Source organism: Elgaria multicarinata, chromosome 18, assembly GCF_023053635.1.
Source record: "Elgaria multicarinata webbii isolate HBS135686 ecotype San Diego chromosome 18, rElgMul1.1.pri, whole genome shotgun sequence".
Taxonomy (NCBI): domain Eukaryota; kingdom Metazoa; phylum Chordata; class Lepidosauria; order Squamata; family Anguidae; genus Elgaria; species Elgaria multicarinata.
The window spans coordinates 8,264,452-8,288,891 of NC_086188.1; the positions used below are offsets into that span (position 1 = coordinate 8,264,452).

At 46.7% G+C, this 24,440-nt stretch overlaps 2 protein-coding genes across 2 annotated transcripts in view; both read left to right on the forward strand.

The window, feature by feature from the left end:
* MMP17 (matrix metallopeptidase 17) overlaps window positions 1–19,128 on the forward strand; it is a 105,604-nt gene extending 86,476 nt beyond the window's left edge. The window contains exons 4-10 of the mRNA XM_063144044.1: window positions 1,925–2,208; window positions 3,901–4,077; window positions 5,343–5,442; window positions 7,701–7,783; window positions 12,282–12,434; window positions 15,387–15,644; window positions 18,803–19,128. Of these exons, the coding sequence (XP_063000114.1) occupies window positions 1,925–2,208; window positions 3,901–4,077; window positions 5,343–5,442; window positions 7,701–7,783; window positions 12,282–12,434; window positions 15,387–15,644; window positions 18,803–19,128 (1,381 nt within the window). The remainder of the gene's footprint in view (window positions 1–1,924; window positions 2,209–3,900; window positions 4,078–5,342; window positions 5,443–7,700; window positions 7,784–12,281; window positions 12,435–15,386; window positions 15,645–18,802) is intronic.
* The window catches only part of PUS1 (pseudouridine synthase 1), a 364,184-nt gene that overhangs the window by 191,049 nt on the left and 148,695 nt on the right, over window positions 1–24,440 (forward strand). The window lies entirely within an intron of this gene.

The following is a 24,440-nucleotide window of genomic DNA, read 5'->3' on the forward strand; positions in this document are numbered from 1 at the left end:
TACAAAGATGCGGCTTATGGGTCGGCAGAACAGGGTCTTCTTGCTGATGGCAACCTGATCATGGCGCCCTCTATCCCAGAAAGGGGCACACCTGGCCTTCTGTTGACGTCTGAGTACTTTGTTCAGACTGTTTTGTTACAGTGGGACTTTAGAACACAGGCACCCTTCTTCTTTTGCTTCTGGCTCCTTGAAGTTCATAGACTCATAGAATCATTGAAAAGCAGAGTTGGAAGGGGCCTACAAGGCCATCAAGTCCAACCCCCTGCTCAATGCAAGAATCCACCCTAAAGCATCCCTGACAGATGGTTGTCCAGCTGCCTCTTGAAGGCCTCCAGTGTGGGAGAGCCCACAACCTCCCTAGGTAACCGATTCCACCATCGCACTGCTCTAACAGTCAGGAAGTTTTTCCTGATGTCCAGCTGGAATCTGGCTTCCTTTAACTTGAGCCCGTTATTCCGTGTCCTGCACTCTGGGAGGATCGAGAAGAGATCCTGGCCCTCCTCTGTGTGACAACGTTGTTTCTTTCCTTTTGCTGCCGACGTCGCTTTAAAACACAGGCATGCAGTTTTAGGTTCATTCCTTGTCTGTCCGTGGTTGAGTTTTGTTAAGCATCTTACACTGGCCGGCTAGGCGGGAGCGGTGCGGCGGTGCTCGGTTTTATTTTACATTCAAAAAAAGTCTGATTGAGGCAACCCTGCAGCAGAGCGGATGGACAGTCAATTGCGTAGTGGGGTGGGACAGACTGAAAGACCCTCCTGCACATGCCGTCAGCGACTGAGAAAGCAAAGCTTCACCTGCACTTCGTGATAACAAAGCGCTTCGCTCCCTCCATGCATCCCGTGGGGGAATCCATTAATTAACGCTTCAGACTAATGAATCGGTCCAATTGGACTCTTGGGCTTTGCACAAATAATCTATTAACCAGCTCCAGACCCGTGGTGCTGGGAGATAACCGGATTTGCTTTCGTGGCGCCAGCGAAATTAAAAGTAACCGGTTCCCGGAACAGCATCACTCTGCTCTATCGAAACAAGACGGAAACTGGTAGTGTTGACCATCCCACAAGGGGAGTCGAGTCCGATTGCGGCTCTCGTCAGCCAATGGCTGTGGTTTCTTCCTAGCGTGCGCCCCGCCGAGTCCTTGCAGAGTTGAGTGTGAGTTCTCGAGTACTCCCCTCGGCTCATTTCACCATCAAACATTGCAGTTCTCTTTTCTCTTTCCGCCGTCACTCTCAAAGGGCTCAGTAGGAGGCTGTTGCCGGTAGATAACCAGCAAAAAAGCGCAAATGCGCCCAGCATGCAAACCTTCACAGGATTTCCAGCAAACAAAGTTACTTTGTAGGGTCAAACAGGATGTGACTTGGAAAGTGTCTCCTGGTTCCTTTGTCGCGGGGGGGGGGGGGAGTCCCCCTACTTTGCTCCATCGGTGGAGAGCTCCAAATTTGCTCAGAGTCGCAGCATGCAGAAGCGAGGGAAGGAAGAGGGGGTCCATCCCTCCCGTACAGGCCATTTCCCCATCCGAATCACACACACACCCACACACACCCAAATCATACATACAACCACCGTTGTGTTCCCAGCTGCATGAGAAAATCTACTGAGCCTGTATCTCTTTTCCCACACACAGAGGGGGGAAAAAATAAAAGATTTGCAGGGGTAATTGTTTGTACCTTTCAGCAAGGGGAAAAAGCAACACAAAGATCTAGACTCAAGGAAAGCCGGATTTCACCTGTGAACCTGAAGTTTTGCACTCCTGCAAGGATTTCTCTTTCACCGGGCAACACCTTGATTTTCATTTCAGTTTTGTATTGGTTTTTAGGTTTTCGGGTAGGCTATCTGAACTTGCATTGGATGGAAAGGTAGAGAAAATGAATAAGTGCTTAAGGCGTGGTTGTCAAAAGATTGCTGGCTTCTTCCTTCATTCCAGGGTCCGAACGTTCCCCAAAGAATCCCATCTGGGCCACGACACTGTCCGCGCCCTCATGTACTACGCCCTGAAGGTGTGGAGTGACATCACGCCATTGAACTTCCATGAAGTCGCGGGCAACAACGCCGACATTCAGATTGACTTTTCCAAAACCGATCATAATGATGGATACCCTTTTGATGGCCCCGGCGGCACCGTGGCACATGCTTTCTTCCCTGGGGAACACCATACCGCTGGGGACACTCACTTTGATGATGATGAATACTGGACTTTCCGATCATCAGGTATGTCAGGGTAAGAGAGTAGCAGAAATTTGCAGGAGTGCCCTGTTTCCCTCCATTTGTGCCATCAAAGGGAATGGGGTGGGGGAGATAGATCACTGTGGAAATAAAGAATTTCCACTGGAACAACTAGTGGCAAGGAGAGGTTCAAGTAAAAGTGTGCTTAAGCAGAAGGGGAGTTAGACTCAAGTTGAAGGAGGTGTTGCACCAGCAAAAACCAGGTGATGGAATCAGACTGGAATCAAAGGAGATGTTGCACCAGCAAAAACCAGGCGGCAGCACCCTGGTGTCAGGGTCCAGGGCATGGGCAGCAAGGCCTCAGTGCAGGAACGCCAGGACCAGGATGGGTGGTGGTGGAACTGGCAACAGAGTCCAGGCAGGGCCAAAGGCAAGGTCCAGAAGCAAGCAGGGTTCAGCGTGGAGAAGAGAAGAGAAGATTGAGGGGAGACATGATAGCACTCTTCAAATACTTGAAAGGTGGTCACACAGAGGAGGGCCAGGATCTCTTCTCTATCATCCCAGGGTGCAGGACATGAACTAATAGGGTCAAGTTACAGGAAGCCGGATTCTGGCTGGACTTCAGGAAAAGCTTCCTGACTGTTAGAACAGTAAGACAGTTGAACCAATGCCTTTAGTGTGGGCTCTTCCACACTAGAGGCATTCAAGAGGCAGCTGGACAACCATCTGTCGAGGATGCTTTAAGGTGGATTCCTGCATTGAGCAGGGGGTTGGACTCGATTCTATGTATGCCACCTGCCTTAAGCCGGTACATATCTAATCCAGCACCGTTGGTGGTGAATGGCTGTGTCAAGTGGGACCTGCAGCTCCCAGATGCAAGTATGAAAGAAGCAAAGCTCCGTCCGCATATTAAAATGCGGAGTGCTCTGTCACCCCATCTTTTATTGATTTCATTCCATCCTCTCCCGCCGACCTCGGCAGGTGATACAAAAATACATCCAAGGTCGCCAGTTTCGCGCGGGGTCTTCTGAAAGCAGACGACGTCTCGTTCGTAGATCCTGCTGGGATCAGTAATGGCGGGGGGGGGGGTTTTAAAAAAACTGAAACTCTCTTTATGGATGGTGTCAATGAGTCATCATGAAGAAAAGAAGAAAATTCAGAAAAAACACACAAGATATATTTGTGTGTGTGTCAGTGTTGTAAGAGAAACAAGAGCTGTTTTATTACCCAGAGAGCATGAAAACTTGAGTGCCGTCAAAGACTGCTTCTGTTTTCTGCTTGGGTGAAGAAGGATGAGAAAGATCTCCTTGATGTGTTTGCTTCTTCTGTCTCTCCAGCGGCCTCAAGGTGGTCTCCAAGCAACTTCCTTCTTCATATTTTTCTTCTAATAATAATAAAGAGAAACTAGGTATAAAGTTGTCAATCATAACTTGAAACAAGGAGGGAGAGGCTGGAAAAATCTGAGCGGCGGGAACGAATTGCATTCTGCATATTCGTGTGGATGGATGGATGGATGGATGATAGATAAAGATAGATAGATAGATAGATGATAGATAGATAGATAGATAGATAGATAGATAGATGGAATTTGAGATATGTTGCTACAAAAATATGGGATGGGCCATAAAGGATGAGGCCCAGTATTGGGCAAAAGGCGGGATACCAATAATAATAATAATAATAATAATAATAATAATAATAATAATAATAGATGTATTCCTTGCCCTCCATTTTCAGATACCCATGGGATGGATCTGTTTGCAGTAGCGGTCCATGAGTTTGGCCATGCCATTGGCTTGACGCACATCTCTGCCATAGAGTCCATCATGAGACCATACTACCAGGGACCTGTTGGGGATCCCTTGAAATATGACCTCCCTTACGAAGATAAAGTCCGAATCTGGCAGCTGTACGGTGAGTCGCTGTTAATTTATGCCTGCGTTGAGCAGGATGGGTGAGGAACTGGTGGAGAAAGTAGTAGACAACAGCGTAGTTCTCCAGGATGGGGAAATGTCAGGTGTTCAGAGTTCAAGGCTAGGCTGTGATGGCAGTATGGAGTAAGTCAGGACTCGAAAGCAATCAAAATCAGAGGGCAGGAGCTGGAAGGCAGGACGGGAGAACAAGCCAGAAGTCAGGACCAAAAAGCAGAGTAGAAATACAAAACTTGATAGAGCTCAGGTAGAACAGTCCTTATTGGAGAAGGAAAGCATCACACAGGAAGCCCTCTCATACTCCTTCCTGTGTAAGAGGAGACATGACCAGCCTGAGTGGAGTCAGTCTGGAAGGTTCTTCATCAGGGCTTGCCCAAATTATTTTGCTGCCTGAGGCAAAGGCAAGATGGCGCCCCCTTCCATTCCCAGTAGAGAAACCAACTGGAATGGCACTTGAAGCATTATTATTATTATTATTATTATTATTATTATTATTATTATTATATTAGTTTTGTAGGTGTAGAGCAGTCTGTAAGGCACACACAGCTTTATCCTACAAGACAGTAGAATGGCTGTGGGACTGCCATTGCTGCTTCTAAATAGCTGCCGCCTGAGGCATTTGCCTCACTCCGCCTAATGATAGGGCCAGCCCTATTCTTCATTGAGAAGCTGTAGTGTCACAGCTTGCCACATGGGGCAGTGGGCAGCAATTCTTGAGATGAGACTTCTGGGCTGAAATGAACCTTGGGATGAGCAGGCAGGCGGTAAGTCAGGTGACACAGAGGGGAGAGCTTGGTAGCATTCTTCAATTATGAGTTCCCCATAATTGGGGGTGGGGGGGGAGAGACGGGGTTATACAGTAGAGGCTGATGGCTCTGATTTTGGTGGGCCTGTGAATCCATTGTGGGTTTCAGTGAAATCCTACCAGACTTCTAAAGGAGATATCTGAAATGCTGAACCCCAAAATAGCTCCTTTAGAGTTCTGGCTGGTTCTGACTGAAACCCAGAAGGTATTCATGGCCCCACCAGAATCAGGACCACTAGCCTCCACTGGTGTTATAAGACTCAGTGGAGTGGAATCAGCTTACTGGTATCTTCTGAGTCTGGTAAATTGGACGTTCTTCAGGATGATGACATCAAGGTGACAGGCAGACCCTAGTCCCTGAGACACTTCTTTTGGCTGTGCTCCAGGCTTCGTTAAATAAGTAATCCATTGCATCTCTAATTCATCCCTCTCTTTGCACGCAGGGGTTAGAGAGTCAGTATCCCCGACTGCAAAACCCGAGATCTCGAAAACCAATGACCATCCGATGTTGCCAGACCTGCCAGAGAATCGTTCCACTGTTCCGTAAGTTGAGCTTGGGTATCAACAACCCATCCCCATCTGTTTGATCTCTTTCAGTCTCTATGAAGAGAGACTGAAAGAACTGGGCATGTTTAGCCTGGAGAAGAGAAGATTGAGTCCAGCACTGAGCAGGCGGGTTGAACTCAATGGCATTGTAGGCCCCTTCCAACTCTGCTATTCTATGATGGAAACCAGAGCAGAAATGTACATAGAACCCAGGATCGGAATTCCATAACCAAACGTTGGATTCCAATTACAGAACCCAACATTTCCAAATGCTGCATTGCAGAATCCAAATTTGGGGGTGAATTTCATTGTGGGAGGAGGGTTGTGTGTGCATAGCACATTTTGTCTTTTGCCAAAAGATATATGTTTATTTCTGCGTCTATATATTCCATTTTTTCAGCAACCAGCCCTGGAAGAAAACAAGTACAAACATTTTGAGAGCTCAGAGTTTTGTTTTGTTTTAATTTAAAGAGAGGAAATTTTGCAAATTTTGAATGCAAGGGAATCACCCATCAGCTGAAATATCCAGGGCCTTTACTTGGAATGTTTTTAAAGTGTTAATTTTAAAGAAGATGGACAATGTGATTCCTTAGAATTTGAACTGAGCAGATGAAATTCACCGGTCCCTGCTGGGGAAAGGGGTATAATAGCAAAAATCCTAGCTATGGGTTTCTTATTTCCCTCTGTCTGTTAGTATCCCCATTTTACAGATAGGCAAAGTTGAAATAAATTTCTAAGCATCTATCTGAAAATAATCTGGGGGGAAACAAATCGAGAACCCTAAAACAGATAAGCAAAAATTTAAAAAATGTGTAAAACATCTATCCTAATGGTCCCTAAATGTATCCTAATGGTCCCTAAATGTATATCAGAAAGAAGAAAATTTCACATTTGGATAGCCTGACATTTCAAACATATTTTTAAACATATCCTTACTAGAAAATGTGATGATTTGGGAGCCAATGTTGAGCTAAAAAGTGAGTTCTAAACATAATAAATACAGAAATTAATCAGTTCGAACACAGTTCTCTCCGGCTGAGATAAAATATTCAAGTGACCATTCAATAACCAAGAATGTGGTCCAGAAGGGACAGGGGCCGGATCTACACTACTGCTTTAAAGCGCTTTATAACAGTTATAAAGCGCTTTAACTGCTTTAAAGCGCTATAAAACTGTTATAAAGCGCTTTAAAGCAATAGTGTAGATCCGGCCCTGGAATCTTCATCCCCATCATCATCTTATCAGCATTATTAAAATTTCTTAGAACTTTTTCAAAAGAAAATAAAAATGTCCCAAGGTGACTTATGGCAAAATTAAACCATACAAAAAATAATAAAAACAAATAAATTAAAAGCTAGAAGCTCCATCGAACAATTAAAACATCAGTGATAATTTTTTTAAAATTCATCTGATGCATTAAGAAGCCCTCCGGATTCCATCTAATGCCTGGGCCGAGAAGAAGGTCTTAACCTGGTGCCAAAAAGATGACATGATTGGATACTCTAGGTGCTGAACCACTCCATTTTCTGGGAGTCCTGGACTCCTCATTTCCTAGGTGAAGATCCGAGTTCACAATACCTAACAGATCGTTCTCCAGAAGGAAGATTTGTCCTTCAAGGGACATCGAGAGAAGTTCACCGTCCTCTCTGTTCCCTCAAGTCAGCTTGTGCCATGGCGTCTCGCTGAGCACGCGCCAGGGAAACTTCGTTCGCAGTCACCCTTGGGCGAACTCACCCGCCATGAAATTTTAATCAAGCTTGTTCCTTCCTTGCTGGCGACGGCACGATCTTTCCCTCGCTGCATTTGTCATCCTCCCGTTGGGCCCTTTCAAGGGCGACGTGTCAGATGGGGGCAGGGTGGAGGCATCACGGCTGTCCTGGTCTCTGACGCGGGCCGAGAACCGCAGGCACCATTTTAAGATAACCTCGGGACAAGTTTGAGGACGTCTAAGCAGAGGGAGAATGGGGTGTGCGTGTGTGAGAAATCAGCTAGATGTTATGACACGATGTTATGACCTCCCATTACAAAAGATTGAAACGCCTCTTCTAAAGCTTAAATGCTGGCAGTAAGAGCTTTAAGCGAAAGGAAGCTGCTGTTTTTAGCTCCACCCCATTTCCTCTGGCCCCGCCCACCACTTCAATGCGCCCCCCCCCCCCGAGAACTCCTCCAGAATGGAATGTGGCCCTTGGGCTGGAAGAGCTTCGCCCCACCCTGCCCTGCGACCTCACTAACGGTGCCGTTTTTCTTCCCACTAGGCTCCGGAGGGACGTGCCCAACAGGTGCAACACTCACTTTGATGCCGTGGCCCAGATCCGAGGCGAGGCATTCTTTTTCAAAGGTGAGCCTGTGTCACTTTCCCCTTTAACGACGCTGTTTTGTCTTTCAACCTTCCGCTTCGGGGTCAAGGTAGGCGTGAGGGGAGGCAGACCTGTAAAAAGTCACGACACACAAGGTAAGAGGGGTGGGGAGGGAAGAGGAAAAAGCGATAAGGATTCTTTCAGCAGGCTTGATGGAATGGCTCTGCTTCCTGCCCCATCTTCCTCTGTATAGCCTGCTGGGAAAGCAAGCAATTGACTACCTGGCCTACGGCAGCATAGTTACACAAGTAATACCAGTGACAGCAGCTACAGTCTGTTTCCTCTCCACTTCCTCTCCTCTGAGAGTTCCTTTGCAGCCAAAACTTGGATGGCTTCCAACAGCTCCTTAGCAAAGAGGTTTTCTTTCTTCAAAAAGTTCATTCCCAGGCACATCTCAGACAGCCTTTTCCCCCCCTTTTTAATAACAGTATTTCTGCCATGCCTTCAGTATTCAAAGCGTTTCTCAGTCCTCGGCACGGTAAACCTGTCAACATTAGCCCCATTTTGCAGATGGGAAAATCGAGGCCGAAAGCGAGCCGCTGCCCAAGAAAAATATATCAGAAGAGATCGGTATATTAAAGACTAATATACAAATGAAACCAGAAGCCTTTCTATTGGGGCTAATGGACAATCAACTGAAAGAGAAGGGGGGAACTTTGTTTTTCTATATGACAACGGCAGCGAGATTATTCTACGCACAGAAGTGAAAAAATGAAACAACGCCAACAATGCAATAATACATATCGAAGATATTAGAATTGGCAGAAATGGCAAAACTAACAGCGATCATGAGAGATAAATCAACAGCCACATTTATATCGGAATGGAAACCACTGATAGAATTTTTGCAAGAGACAAAAAAAAAAAGATGTATTTGTCTGTGGATTCAGTATATGAGATTTAGTTAACTTAGAAGAAGGAAAAGAATTTGATTATTGTGTTACATGTATTAAACAAGGAGAGAATATAATTCACATTTTGATGTGTAGAGAGCCGAAAACATACCTTAACCTTGATATGTGTTTTCTTTTGCTTTTTTTTTTTTTTGGCTTTTCTCCTTTTCTATGTCTGTATGTAATGCTTTTAGGCGATGTATGTTTATGAAACAATAAAAAAATGATTCAGAAAAAGAAGAGACCAGCAGCACAGAGGAATCTGCTAGACGCTGGTCTGTTGATCTCAGCTTTGTCTATACCAGACTTGGGGAATCTCTAGCCTGCAAGCCACGTACAGCCTGTGAGGTTCCCCCAAATGGCCTGCCAGCTTCTTCCCCAGATGCTGCCTGGTAGGAAAAATCTACGCTGGCTAGCATCTCTCCAGAACTGCAGCCATGGACGTTTTCCAACCCTCTCTAGAAACAGCCAGCAACTGGCCTGAGGCCTTTTGCATGCAAAGCAGGTGTTTCACCACTGAGCTCCACCTCTCTCATGTTTTTGACAGTTCCGACAAATTTGCTTTGAACTTTGGGTTTCATAATCCCATTTTGAAAAAAGAAAATAAACGATTCGATTCGAACAATGGGCTCATCTACACCAAGCAGGATATTCCACTATGAAAGCGGTATATAAAAGGCAGGAGCCACACTACCGCTGTGTAGTGGTACTGAGGTCTCATCTACACCAAGCAGGATATTCCACTATGAAAGTGGTATGAATGTGGTATATACCGTATTTCTTCGATTCTAAGATGCCATCGATTCTAAGACGCACCCCATTTTTAGAGATGTTTGTTTGGGAAAAAAGGGCATCTTAGAATCAAAGAAATACTTCCCTCACCGCCCAGCCAACCTCCTCCCCCCCACCCCCCGGCACTTTCTTCTAATGGTTGTGTCCTTTTCTTTTTTCCCTCTGTGAGAGAAGAAACCGTCGTTTGCACGGGAAGAAGGGGGGGCATTGAAACAAAGATTAAACAATATTTTCGGGCGGGAAGAGAGAGGAGAAGATGCGATTAAGGAGCTAAAACGCTTAACTCTCTAGTCCCGCTCTTTACTTGTCTGTGCACCAGGGGACGACGACACGCAAGTAAGTCCCATGGAAATCGATGGGACTTACGAATAAATTTGACTAACAAAAAACCAGGCGCTTACCCAACCAGCTCCTTGCTCGCTGCTGTAGGAGCTTCCTCTTTTCCTCTTACCGTATTGCTTCGATTCTAAGATGCCATCGATTCTAAGACGCACTCCATTTTTAGAGCTGTTTATTTAGGGAAAAAAGTGCGTCTTAGAATCGAAGAAATACGGTAAAAGGCAGGAGCCACACTACTGCTTTATGGTGGTATTGAAGTGCACTGACAACTGTTGGGGCCCATGACGCAGCTACACCAAGCAGGATATAATACTATGAGAGCAGTATGAAAGCAGTATATGGAATGTGTCAATGGGACCCAACAGTTGTCAGTGCAGTTCAATACCACTGTAAAACAGTAGTGTGGCTCCTGCATTTTATATACTGCTTTCATACCATTTTCATAGTAGAATATCTGCTTGGTGTAGATGAGCCCTGAAGTGCACTGACAACTGTTGGGGGGGCCATTGACACATCTACACCAAGCAGGATATAACCCTATGAAAGCGGTATATGGTATGTGTCAGTGGGCCCCAACAGTTGTCATTAGGAATGCAGAGAACATCATTAGGGATGGCGAGAACATCTTTTTTTAATGTCATGTATTTCCCATAAACATGCAAAGGGCATGGAATTCGAATACTGGGGTGCTTTTTCCCCTCCAAGTAGAGAGAGGGGAAAAAGACGACCGTCTACGATTTTTTTAATTGCTGCTATCCAGACTGTGCTCCCATGCATTATTCATGCATTTCTTGGTGTCATAGAGAGCAAATATGCAAAGTGGCAGATAATTACCAGTCTACGATATAAATCCTTAGCATTGTAATTTAAAAGGGTGGGGAGGAGAGAGAGTTGAACAGCCATACAGATGTTTAAGGGCTGGAAGTTTTGCTTCCAGCGGTATTAGGCAAGGGTCCCGTTTCCATTAAAGCCCTGTAAGACAACGTCACCAGCTGCTGCGAATGTAGAAGGAAACATCTGAGCTGTCTTGAATACAAATTTGGATGGACTATCTTGAGTTAATGGAGCATTCCCCCACCCCCACCCCGCTCTGGGATTTCTGCTGTGTGTGCGTGCTGCGACTGAGTGGTTGCTGTTGCGGGGATGACAAAACCTCAAAGACCTTTATCTATCCATTTACAAAGTTTCAGCTGCCTTTTTCCACCAGCCTGTGGTCAGTGGGTGCAAGGGGCACAGCAAATGAAACAGTGGCATCGCAGAAGGGGGTGCGTGTAACAGAGTATTCTGGAAACGGGCTTGGTTCACTGGCCGGCTGGAACTCTGCACAGGAGCAGTCCATAATTGTTGCAGGTCTCAGTGGTATACCTGTGTAATTAAACTCAGGAGAAACAGTTTTTTAAAAAAACCCAGATCAGAGCAATAAAAATAAAAACAGCATCGTTATGAAATCTGTGGTTAAGACGAGCTTAGGAGGCATGGTGGAAGACCTGGGCAATTGTTAAAATAAATCACCTGGTGCCATAAAGATCAGATGCCAGGGCTACTAAAATGTTTGAAAATATCAAGTCATGTGGATGAAAAACACTAAAGTTACAGGCGGCAGCAGAATTGCTCCCATGGAAAGCTATGGGGAGCTTTTATTTGGATAGCCTCTAAAATAGGGGGGGGCTTTTCTCTCCCCTCTCTGACATTTGGCAGTCTGATGCCTTGAGGGAATAGATCATAGAATCATAGAATAGCAGAGTTGGAAGGGGCCTACAAGGCCATTGAGTCCAACTCCCTGCTTAATGCAGGAATCCACCCTAAAGCATCCCTGATGGATGGTTGTCCAGCTGCCTCTTGAAGGCCTCTAGTGTGGGAGAGCCCACAACCTCCCTAGGGAACTGATTCCATTGTCGTACTGCTCTAACAGTCAGGAAGTTTTTCCTGATGTCCAACTGGAATCTGGCTTCCTCTAACTTGAGCCCGTTATTCCGTGTCCTGCACTCTGGGAGGATCGAGAAGAGATCCTGGCCCTCCTCTGTGTGACAACCTTTTAAGTATTTGAAGAGTGCTATCATGTCTCCCCTCAATCTTCTCTTCTCCAGACTAAACATGCCCAGTTCCTTCAGTCTCTCTTCATAGGGCTTTGTTTCCAGACCCCTGATCATCCTGGTTGCCCTCCTCTGAACACGCTCCAGCTTGTCTCAAATGATTGAATACTCGAATGATTGAAAATGTCAAGTCATGTGAATGAAAAACACCAAAGTTGCAAGCAGCAGAAATCTAGCAGAAGCCAATGAGAAATGAAAAAGAACAGAAAGAACACAAACAAATGAAACGTTTAATAGACAAATTGAATGCAGTAACTAAACCGAGGGGGGTTGAATCTTGCATGCCCCTAAATCCACACTTCTAGATACGACATTAAAACTATGTTTCTTCCACTACTGAACCCATCTGCCTGTCCGTTTAGGGAAATACTTCTGGAGACTGACGCGCAACAAGCACTTGGTCTCGCTTCAGCCGGCTCAGATCCATCGTTTCTGGAGGGGGTTGCCTCTAAACCTGGACAGCGTGGATGCGGTGTATGAGAGAACCCACGACCATAAAATCGTGTTCTTCAAAGGTAAGAGGAAGCATCTGCCTCTCTCACAGTCCTAGAACCTGGGATCATCCCATGAAGCAACATGGTTGGAGGTTCAGGACAGATAAAAGTGAAGTCCTGTTTCAACAGCACGTAGTCCAGCTGTGGAATTCACTAGCACAGAAGGCTGTGATGGCTACCAGCTTGGATGGGTTTGAAAGAGGACTAGACAAATTGATGGAGGACGTGGCTATCAATGGCTACTGGTCACGTTGACCCAATGCTACCTCCAGTATCAGGTCCAGTATGCTCAGGCCAGCTGCTGAGCAGCATGAACACGATGGTGATGTTGCATTCATGTCCTTCTTGTGGGCTACTCATGGCCATCTGGTGGTCGGCCTCTGTGGGAACAGAATGCTGGACTAGATGGACTCTTGGTCTGATCCAGCAGGGCTCTTCTTATATTCTTATGTAGTGCATATTATAACTGGCATACTCTTTTTATTATTATTTATTTAATACTGGCGTTTCAAGCTGAATGTCCTTTTAGTTATTTTCTGAGCTCTGGGTTGCATAGCACTCCTGTGATGGCCAAAAGTGCTTGACGCACCTTGATGACATCATTGAGCTGCGCCCATGTTGGAGAGTGTTTTGGTAGGGTGACCCTATGAAAAGGAGGACCGGGCTCCTGTCTCTTTAACAGTTGCATAGAAAAAGGAATTTCAGCAAGTGTCATTTGTATATATGGAGAACCTGGTGAAATTCCCTCTTCGTCACAAGAGTTAAAGCTGTAGGAGCTATACTAGAGTGACCAGATACAAAAGAGGGCAGGGCACCTGCAGCTTTAACTGGTGTGATGAGGAGGAAATTTCACCAGGTTCCCCATATATACAAATGACACCTCCTGAAATTTCCTTTTCAGTGCAACTGTTAAAGATACAGGAGCCCTGTCCTCCTTTTCATAGGGTCACCCTAGGATTGTGCATGGGAGTCAGAGGAGGAAAAGGAGGAGGATGAGTTCGGTGGGGAAATTCAAATAGGGTGACCATATGAAAAGGAGGACAGGACAGAGCTGTTGTATCTTTAACAGTTGCATAGAAAAGGGAATTTCAGCAGGTGTCATTTGTATATATGGAGAACTTGGTGAAATTCCCTCTTCATCACAACAGTTAAAGGGGTAGGAGCTAAACTAGAGTGACCAGATTTAAAAGAGGGCAGGGCACCTGCAGCTTTAACTGTTGTGATGAAGAGGAAATTTCTCCAGGTTCCCCATATATACAAATGACACCTGCTGAAATTCTCTTTTCAGTATAACTCTTAAAGGTACAGGAGCCCGGTCCTCCTTTTCGTAAGGTCACCCTAGTTTTGGTCTTTCCCGACATGCTTCAACCTGTCGTTTCCACCACATGCCTCCAACCTCGCCATCTTCCTTTGCCACCAAATGGTTTCCTAGGGACACTTCATGCACATGGAACAATCTATGTATCAATTATATTGCTAGAAGGGCTGTGTTGTTGCTGCTGTTGTTGTTTCCCATTGGCTGAGCAAAGCTGCCCTCTGCTGGCTAAACCAGGAAGGACAGCCACAACCAGCAAAAGCTAAAATTCAGGATATATACCATTTTATTCCCCGCCACCGCAACTACCACACGTTTTCTCAACAGTCAGACAATACTCCATGCCTGCCAGACATCTTCAATGTTCATTAACATGTTTTGGGGGCTCTGCCTCTCTTGAAAGGCACTTTTTCCCCCTAAAGATGTTTTTATGCTTCTGAAAACCTGGAGTCTCCCCTGAGCATGCTGATACCTTCTCCTTGGGCTCTGGATTTTGATTTGAATTGATTCAGACATTTCGTCATCCCCCTTTCCTGGAACGTGGTAAATTCAGAGCTGGTGGTTGCCATCGTGGCTATGGGGCAATGCAGCCTTGCATTATTATTATTATTATTATTATTATTATTATTATTATTATTATTATCCCGCTTTTTGACCAATACTGGGCCTCAAGGCGGTCTTACAAAGTTTAAAACATACATTGTAAAACCTAGGAAAAGAAATGTAAAAAAAAAAGTTTAAAATACACAAAATTATAAGTCATTAACATAGATGGAGGACCAAATTACTCTACAAGGGCCTGCTGGAACAAACAAGTTTTAGCCTGCTTCCGAAAGCCCATCAAGGAGGGAGCCAGCCTAGCTTCCCCGGGAAGAGAGTTCCAGAGCACCGGAGCAGCCACCGAGAAGGCCCTCTGCCATGTTCCCACCAAGCGTGCCTGTGAAGAAGGTGGGACTGAAAGAAGGGCTTCTCCAGAAGATCTCAAAGCACGGGCAGGCTCATAAGGGAGAATGCGTTCTTTCAAATAACCTGGACCCGACACATATAGGGCTTTATAGGTTATAACCAGCACTTTGAATTGTGCCCGGAAACAGATTGGAAGCCAGTGGAGCTGTTTCAACAGGGGACTTGTCTGCTCCCTGTAACCAGCCCCGGTCAACAATCTGGCTGCAGCTCTTTGAACCAGCTGGAGTTTCCGAACACTCTTCAAAGGCAGCCCCACGTAGAGCGTGTTACAGTAATCCAATCGGGATGTAACTAAGGCATGTGTCACCGTGGCCAGGTCTGACATCTCTAGGAACAGGCGCAGCTGGCGCACTAGCTTTAACTGTGCAAATGCACTCCTGGCCACCGCTGAAACCTGGGCATCCAAGCTCAGGGCTGAATCCAGAAGTACACCCAAGCTACAGTCCTGTGTCTTCAGAAGGAGTGTAACCCCATCCAGCACAAGCTGAATCCCTATTCCCTGATCTGCCTTTCGACTGACCAGGAGCACCTCTGTCTTATCTGGATTAAGCTTCAATTTGTTTGCCCTCATCCAGTCCATTACTGCCAAAAGGCACCGGTTTAGCACTTCTTTATGGGAGAAGCTGGATCTCCCCTGGGGGAGCAGAAATGACCTTGCTACTTACCTGGCTATTCCTGTCCCCCCACCCCAGGAAACAGATACTGGGTGTTCAAAGACAATAACGTGGAAGAAGGTTACCCTCGGCCAATCTCGGATTTCGGTTTGCCGCCGGGAGGCGTCGACGCCGCGTTCTCCTGGGCCCACAACGACAAGACGTATTTCTTTAAGGACAGTCTCTACTGGTGCTACGACGACCGCCAGCGAAGGATGGATCCGGGCTACCCGTCGGAGACCATGCCGTGGAAAGGGGTTCCCAGCAGGCTGGACGACGCCACACGGTGGTCGGACGGTGAGTGGCGGGGGAGAGCTTCTCCGGGGCAAGTCAGGTTGGAATGAACAGGGGAACGGTGCAAAAGCTAAGTGTGGAGACAGTCCGGTGTTCGGGACACTACAAAATTGGACAGGAACAAGCAAGGCCGGGAACAAACCATTACTGGCGGAAGTCTAAATTTGTGTGTTCTTAAAGAACCCTAGAGCCTCGTGTGGCGCAGAGCGGTAAAGCAGCAGTTTCTGCAGCTGAAACTCTCCCCACGGCCTGAGTTCGATCCCAGCGGAAGCTGGTTTCAGGCAGCCGGCTCAGGTCGACTCAGCCTTCCATCCTCCCGAGGTCGGTAAAATGAGTACCCAGTTAGCTGGGGGAAAGGCAATAATGGCCGGGGAAGGCAACGGCAAACCACCCCGCTATAAGGCCTGCCAAGAAAACGTCAGCGAAAGCTGGCGTCCCTCCAAGAGTCAGTAATGACTCAGTGCTTGCACGAGAGGTTCCTTTCCTTTCCTTTCCTTTCCTTTCCTAAAGAACCCTATTAGAGACCGTTCTTTAATGGCAGAGAACAATAAAACTGTGAATTACTTTATTCTTATAAGTAATTTTGAAACATTAATAAACTAGGAGTGGTAGAGAGAGAAACCCAACAAGACTTCTTGGAGGATTCTTTTGTTTATCTCTCCACCACTCCTAGTTTATTAATGTTTCAATATTTGTTATAAAAATAAAGCCATTCACAGTATGGTTGTTCTCTACCCTTAAAAGAATTGTCTCTAATAGGGTTCTTTAAGAACACACAAATGTTAACCGTTATTGGTTAACCGTTATGTTAACCAATAACCGTTCCAATGCCAAAGGTAGGAAGGGCCGGGCGTTTGACCATGGCCCACACCCCACTGACAAGAACCCCCTGGAGTTGCTCCTCCTCTTTGCCATGGCAACCTGCTTGTCTGCTTGCCTCTCGCTCTGGCCCAGGTGGTGGCGGTGCTGAGGAGGCGGAGACGGAGATGCCACAGCCTCCTTGTTCTCTGCCTGCCAAGCAAGCAAACGGCAGCAATGTGTAGGGTAATCACTGTACTTTTAACGTGCTGTAAGTTACAGACAGTACTAGTGAAGAGCAGAGTATACAACGGCTTTTGGTCAGGATGCAGCGAAGGCCAATAATATAAGGCAAGGATTCTTTGTGGTTATAAAAATAAATCCTTTACTGACAGATATAGTTTAGTTGTGGCAAAACAATGTACGTATTAATACTCACACATGGTCACAGAAATACAGCTTACATCAAGGATCACAGCGATGAGAGTGGTGATGAGAAGTGATTAACAACGGTTCAAAACACTCCCTTTTATAGACAGCTCTGTGCAAATGATGCAACCACTAATTGGCAATCATAGAAAAATGATACTATGCAATAGTCCAATAATTCAATAAACGTCCACCTGCAAAGTTGACCTTTAAGTGATTGTCTTCTGCTGACTCCTCACTTCTTACAGGATTTGCAGGACATTACAGAAATGAAGGAAAAGATAAAAACTGAGTCCATTCCAGGACTCAACACAATGATGGCAAGGAAGGGAAGGCACAAGAGCAGCTGGGGGCAATGGTGGCGAGGAGGGAGGGGACCCATGGACGGTGTCTTTCCCAAGGGCCCTCCAAAAGGAGAGGGCCTTTTCGGTGGTGGCCCCCCAATTCTGGAATGATCTCCCCGACCAGGCTCGCCCGGCGCCAACGCTGTTATCTTTCCGACGCCGGGTCAAGACTTTCCTCTTCTCCCAGGCAGTTAACAGCATCTGCTGAGCTTTTAACCGACCCCAGAATAGTTTGTTTTAAATGGATATTGACTTTTTTTATGCTTTTGATGGTTTTTTAAAAAAATGTATATTTGTTTTTAACGTTCACTGTTTTTAACGGTTGTAAACCGCCCAGAGTGCTGCGGCTATGGGGCGGTATATAAATGTAAAATAAATAAATAAGTAAATACCTGGAGCCGGCCCTGGGCCCAGCTACTTTGGTTCTGATTCTGTCAACTGCTAGCTTAGGCCGTGCCGACTCTGTCCCCTGGAGAGAAGTGGGAGCAGGAGGAAGGGAGAGATGGGAGAAGGGAGAGAAGGGATGGCCCACCCAGGGCGGACATGAAAGGGAGGCATACTTGGGGAACCACCAAAACGCCCTGGCAAGAGCTGTCTTCTCTTCGCCATGGCCACCGGCTTGTTCACACGGTCCTCACTCTGGCCTGGGCAATGGTGATGGTGAAAAGGAGGAACAGGAGATGCCATGGCCTCTCTGCTTCCAGGCTGTTTGCCTGTCAGGCTAGCAAGGGGTAGCAACGATGAGGAAGACCCATGCTGATGGGGGTGAGAAGGTGGACTCCCTGAGGACGCCGTGCCCGAGGGCTCTCCAAATGAGCCAGCACTACCAGTTACCTAGGGAGGTTGTGGGCTCTCCCACACTAGAGGCCTTCAAGAGGCAGCTGGACAAGCATCTGTCGGGGATGCTTTAGGGTGGATTCCTGCATTGAGCAGGGGGTTGGACTCGATGGCCTTGTAGGCCCCTTCCAACTCTGCTATTCTATGATTCTATGATTCTATGATATGACAATAATACGCTTATTGCTCAATCCACAGATCATTGCAACACATACAATCGTGACATTTTGCTATACTGCGTATGGTAAAAATTACATAGGGTTAAAAATTACAGAGCTATCAAACACGTAACACGCATAACTGAAAGGACAGTGAGATGGGAGCGCAGCGGACATGCAGAAACCTTTCATTGCTTCTCAGTGACATTTCATTTATATCTCTGAATCCTTTATAACAACACACGCCAATCATATCTAAAAGCTTTGCTCTACATCTCTTAGCTTTCGCTGCAAATAGTGCAACCCTTTGTATCACATATGGGTTGGTTAAATGTAATAAATAACTCCGCTCCAGGTTTCCTGCGGCTACCCGTATCCTTTCCCAGGATTCTCCATTCTGCACCCCCATCCTCAGTCTTTTCATTCCTGCCACGTTGGCCAGTCAACGTTTTGTCCTCCCAGAACATGCCCTTTTCCCAGAAAGGCGCCGTTGCGCTCCCATCTCGCTTGCAGGCTTCCCGTTGACATCTGGATGGCCTCTTCTGTCCCCTTCTCCTCACCCTCATTCCCTCTCTCCCTTTGCCTCCTTTTGCAGGGGCCGCCTACTTCTTCAAGGGCAAAGAATACTGGAAAGTCCCGGACAGCGACCTGGAAGCTGAGCCGGGTTCCCCGCAATCCATTGCCAGGGACTGGCTGGTGTGCAGCGACATGCAGGCGGATTCTCCCGAGCCAGCCGAGAGCACCAGAACAGGGCTGCGTTCCAAGCAGGGACAGCACGACGAGAGCCGGTCCGAAAGCGAGGTCTGCTCCTGCACCTCTTCCTCCTCCGTCCCCTTCTCCCCGCGCTCCTTCCTCAGACTCTGCGCAGGCCTCACGTTGGCCAGGCTTTGGACAGCGGCTTGGCTCCACGGACCTCTATGACCGACGGCATCACACGGACCACACGACGCTGCAGCGATTCAGGGATGCAAAATGGGGGGGACGGGACGGACAGACAGACAGACAAACCACAGGATGCAACACTGTTGAACGACCGACACATAACATTCCTAGGAACGTGGTGGCAACAGTTTCAGATTCTCCATGAGAAGCAAACAGCCTTTGTTTTCCTTTCTTCCTTTCTGGTCCATTTGTTGTTTTGTTTTTCAACTTTGATTTTAAGTTAATGAGCTTTAACAGCAGACTCTGCGGGTTGCTCACTTTTCTTCTTCTCTCGTCTCCTCACTCCCTTGCCCCTCCAGAATAAAGACTCTGACTCAACGCACAGTCAGAAATATTCCTTAGGGGTTATTATCTTGCTTTGGCATTAAAGACACACACTGACACACACACACACATACACACACTCCTGTCTGAAGAGGAGAGGAGAAGGGGAGCTGATTCCATTACCATAGCGACTGCAAAAAGAAAGTGTGATTGCAAAAATGCCATTGTCTTTCCATGTGTGTGTGAAATCCAGCCATGGCACATTAGTTGTGGAATAAGCTAACAGCTATAATGAATCTTGTGCCTACAGTGGATGTCTGCAATTTGATATGTTAGCCAGAAGCCTCTCAGTCTGGAGAATTCCATCGCCTGGGTGCCAGTGTTTTGCTTTCCTTTTCGTGTGGCGCAGAGCGGTGAAGCAGCAGTTTCTGCAGCTGAAACTCTCCCCACGGCCTGAGTTCGATCCCAGTGGAAGCTGGTTTCAGGCAGCCGGCTCGGGTCGACTCAGCCTCCCATCCTCCCGAGGTCGGTAAAATGAGTATCCAGTTAGCTGGGGGAAAGGTAATAACGGCCGGGGAAGGCAACGGCAAACCACCCCGCTATAAGGCCTGCCAAGAAAACGTCAGTGAAAGCTGGCGTCGCTCCAAGAGTCAGTAATGACTCAGGGCTTGCACGAGAGGTTCCTTTCCTTTTGAATGTTGTGTTTTTGAGATTTATATTCCTCACCGGCTCTGCTTTTGTCAAATCAAGGGCCACGCCAAGTCCTTTAGGTCACCCTGCTCTATGTCCGTGCTGGTTGCTGTGTCAAACCAACGGCCATACGGGGCATCAGCACTGGCCCTGCTAATGTCAACCCAACGGCCCTGCTGGCTGGAAGATTATGGGACTTGCAATCCAACACATCTAGAGGGCACCAGGTTGGGGAACGCTGCCCTGGATTAAGGGCTAACACAGATATGGTGAAGTAGATCTGTGATTGATCTCCAAATATCTTTCTGTTGATCAACTGATTGATAGATAGATTAAACTTAAAGCATTCTCCGCACGCTCTGACTTATTATTGGAGCAGTAGTAATGGGAGAAGGAAATTCACACACACGCACACATACTGTTTCCCACGTCTAAATGGCCTCCAATGTGTGAAAGTAAAATTACATATACCTGTGTTGTACTTTTTCCTCTCCAGTGGGACTGATAGAAACTTGGGGTGGGGATAGATCAGCCTTTCCCAACTTGGTTCCCTTGAGATGTTTAGGACTTCAACTCCCAACAGCCCCAGCCAGTATTGCCAGTGGTCAGGAATGCTGGGAACTGGAGTCCAAAACCATCTGGAGGGCACTATAGAAGAAATTTAGATTGTGAAAACGGGGTTCGGGGTGTCAAGCGACTCTCTGAAAGCTGTTGCTAATATCCAAACTAGAGTCCCCAGAGGTTGGTTGAAGTTTAAAACAAAAACATACAAAATTGAAGTTTAAAGCAAAACCAAAAGTTGGGTAATCCTGTTTCCTGTATCAAATGTCTGTTTTGACCCTAAATGTACTCAGGGAAAAGCATAATAATAAATGCTACCAGATGGGGGCAGCAATAGACAACAATTCAGAGAGAGAGACAGAGAGAGAGACTGGTCCTTCCACAACAGCTGGGTGGATCATATGAGATGGGATTTTGTGGAGATAAATGGGATAGATCCATAAATGGGATAGTCCCCTGCCTTAGCCCTAGAAATACAAGACACAATCCAGACAGTATCTAGCTACTTCTGAGCTCCATTGCTTTCAATGGGGAAATTAAGTACATGCTTAAAACATGGAAATCAACATTCCTGAAGGCATTTAACATGCTCAGTGTATTATTATCATCATCATCATCATCATCACGCTCAGATTAGTGCAGGGGTGGGCAGACTTCATGCTTAAGATCCCAGTGATAATAAGGTGGGATATAAATGTTTTAGCAAAAATAAATAAATAAATGCTTGTGGGATCCATCAGAACCTCAAGATCCACCAATTGGAGCCTGCTGTACAAGACACACTCAGAATGAAAGAATTCCCAAGCCCAGGAATGTGTTTTGAAGGCCAGGATTGAACAGAGCTCCTTCCACATAAAAAACCACCCTGGTTACCCCAAGCTTTCTTCATTTCAGCATTAGAATTTAGAAGACAGAGAAGAAGACATTTGTTGCTGCTGTCGTTAAAAATGTGGTAGCCAGAAATCCTTGCCAGCAAAGCACCCAAAGGCCCTACCAGTGGTTCCAATTTTGCCTTTGGCCAAACCTGGTTGAGTGCCCATCTGCTCAGAATAATACAGCAGGAAATCAGAAGACGTTTACTTCTTGGGAGGAGAGCAATGACAAATCTTGATAAAATAGTTAAGAGCAGAGACACCACACTGACAACAAAGGTCCGCATAGTTAAAACAATGGTATGCCCCGTAGTAACCTATGGCTGCGAGAGCTGGACCATAAGGAAGGCTGAGCGAAGGAAGATGGATGCTTTTGAACTGTGGTGTTGGAGGAAAATTCTGAGAGTGCCGTGGACTGCAAGAAGATCCAACCAGTCCATACTCCAGGAAATAAAGCCAGACTGCTCACTTGAGGGAATGGTATTAAAGGCAAAACTGAAGTACTTTGGCCACATAATGAGAAGACAGGACACCCTGGAGAAGAGGCTGATGCTAGGTAAAGTGGAAGGCAAAAGGAAGAGGGGCCGACCAAGATGGATGGATGATATTCTGGAGGTGACAGACTTGACCTTGGGGGAGCTAGGGGTGGCGACGGCCAGCAGAAAACTCTGGCATGGACTGGTCCATGAAGTCACGAAGAGTCGGAAGCAACTGAACGAATAAACAAAATGTTGGAAAGGATCTATTTTGTCCCCCTATTCTAAAAGGGTGAAATGGTTCTCCAAAGTTACTGTAAGTATGAGCTTGAAGCTATAATAGGCTGGTGTTTTCTTTTTGTATTGGTGGCTCCACCCCCTTGGGCCTTCAGCTCTGCTGGAATGCACCCCACCCAACCACCCCCACCCCGAACTTCTCTGAAACCAAATCTGGAACCAAATTAGAAGAACGCCTGAAGGGTAAAAGGTATCTAACAATGCAACAGACTGCTAGCTTTTTCTGGAGGTATTTAAGCAGAAGCTGAATGAGCACCCGCCAGGGATGTTGTCCTTGCACATTCCCGCCCTGAGCAGGGGGCTGGACTTGATGACTTCCGAGCCCCTTCCAGTTGTAAAATTTCTATGAAGCCTGGAGATACCAGGGATTGAAGCCGGGACGTCTGGGATGCCAGACTTGTTCTACGTCCCCATAGCTTTGCTGCCTTCAAGAGAACGTAGCCTCAGCCGTCCATCAATAACTCTCAGAATCAGCACACACGGTACTGTTGGAAGGTTTCCTGGAAAATGCACTTTCCCAAGCAAAGCCATTGCGAAGGCATCAGCTGATAAGAGGCGTTGCATTTGGACGATACAAATGTCACAGGGACGTTGGTTATCCGGAGTGAGAGGGAATACAATGAGACGTTCTGCAAAGTCTTGGGGTGCACGGAGGTGGGGGCAGTGGAGAGTTAAGGATGGGTCAGCTTTTCCTAACACGATGAGGTGACGCAAAGAAGGACCCCGGAGCCATGGCGAACTGTACAGAAAAGGTGGGGGAAGAAGCTGCATCTGCAAAAATTCTCCAACACAATGGGTAAAGCATAGGATACTCCTTTGCATCTGGATGAGACGTTTGTATCAGCCTTCTCCAACCTGGGCAAGACCTACACCTCACATCATATCAGTAGGGATCCCCTCGTGTTGATGCTACGTCTTTCTTGCACATTTATACCTCGTAGCACACACAGATCTGTTGTTGCATTTTGGATAATATGAAATAAAAAGCAGGAAATGTTGCTAAAAAAGCAATGTAAGGAATTATTATTATTATTATTATTATTATTATTATTATTATGCTTTTATTATTTTCCTCCAAAGAACCTAAAGCGGTGTGCATAATCCTCCTCCTTTCCATTTTATCCTCACAACAACAACCCTGCGAGGTAGGCCGGGCTGGGAGTCTGTGACTGGCCCAAAGTCACCCAGTGAGCTTCTGTGGCCTAGTGGGGACTAGAACCCGGATCTCCCAACTCCTGGCCTGACGCTCTAACCACTAAGCCACACTGGAAGGCCTAATCTGCCAACCAACAGTTATCGGTCCCCTTCAGTACTGATAAAAAACACGAATGTGGATCTTGCCCTGCTGCTCTTCAGATGTGCAGCACTGCAATGCTCATCATCCCTGACCCTAAAGCATGCTGCCTGGGGCTGATGGGAGATGTAGTCCAAAACATCTGGATGGAAAAACAACTGGAAGGTTGGTTTGTACATTTATTGGTTGGTTAGGAATCCAGGTAGCTGCATTAGACTGTGTGAGACCCACATCTAGCCCAGTATTGTCAACACTGACTGGCAGCCGTTTCAGACAGGATTTCTTCCAAGCCCTACCCGGGAATTGAACCCAGCACTTTCTGCATGCAAAGCCAGTGGCTAGGAAAGGGTGGAGGAAAAACCAGCAGCCACAACTGTGTTAGTAGAGAACGGCAATAAAATTTCACGTCTCTGACAAGTGTGAAGCAGTTATGCAAGTTCTCCAGGCCGAATGAGATCATGCGTATTCAGTGAAAAAGATCACCCTGTTTCCCCGTGCGATGATACTGAATTACACGCACGGGTGTCCTTCTTAGTCATGCTGAGCGACGTTGCGTTGAAGTACCCACTTTTACTCCCAGGTCACGCAACCCTTGCAAATGCCAAGGCCATTCCAAGGAAAGGCACAACAGGGAAAGGACTTCAAGCCTCCGGGCGCAAGGAACTCTGGATCGGGACCGACGTCACCGTCAGTGACTCAAAAGAGATGTCACCTTAACAAGGTCCTCTCCCCGCCTGACGCACCCCCACCCCCATGTCAGTACAGTACAAGGAATGGAAACCATGATGCAGCACTGAGTTCGAGATGCGACACTTCAGTCATTACAGCTCAAATTGC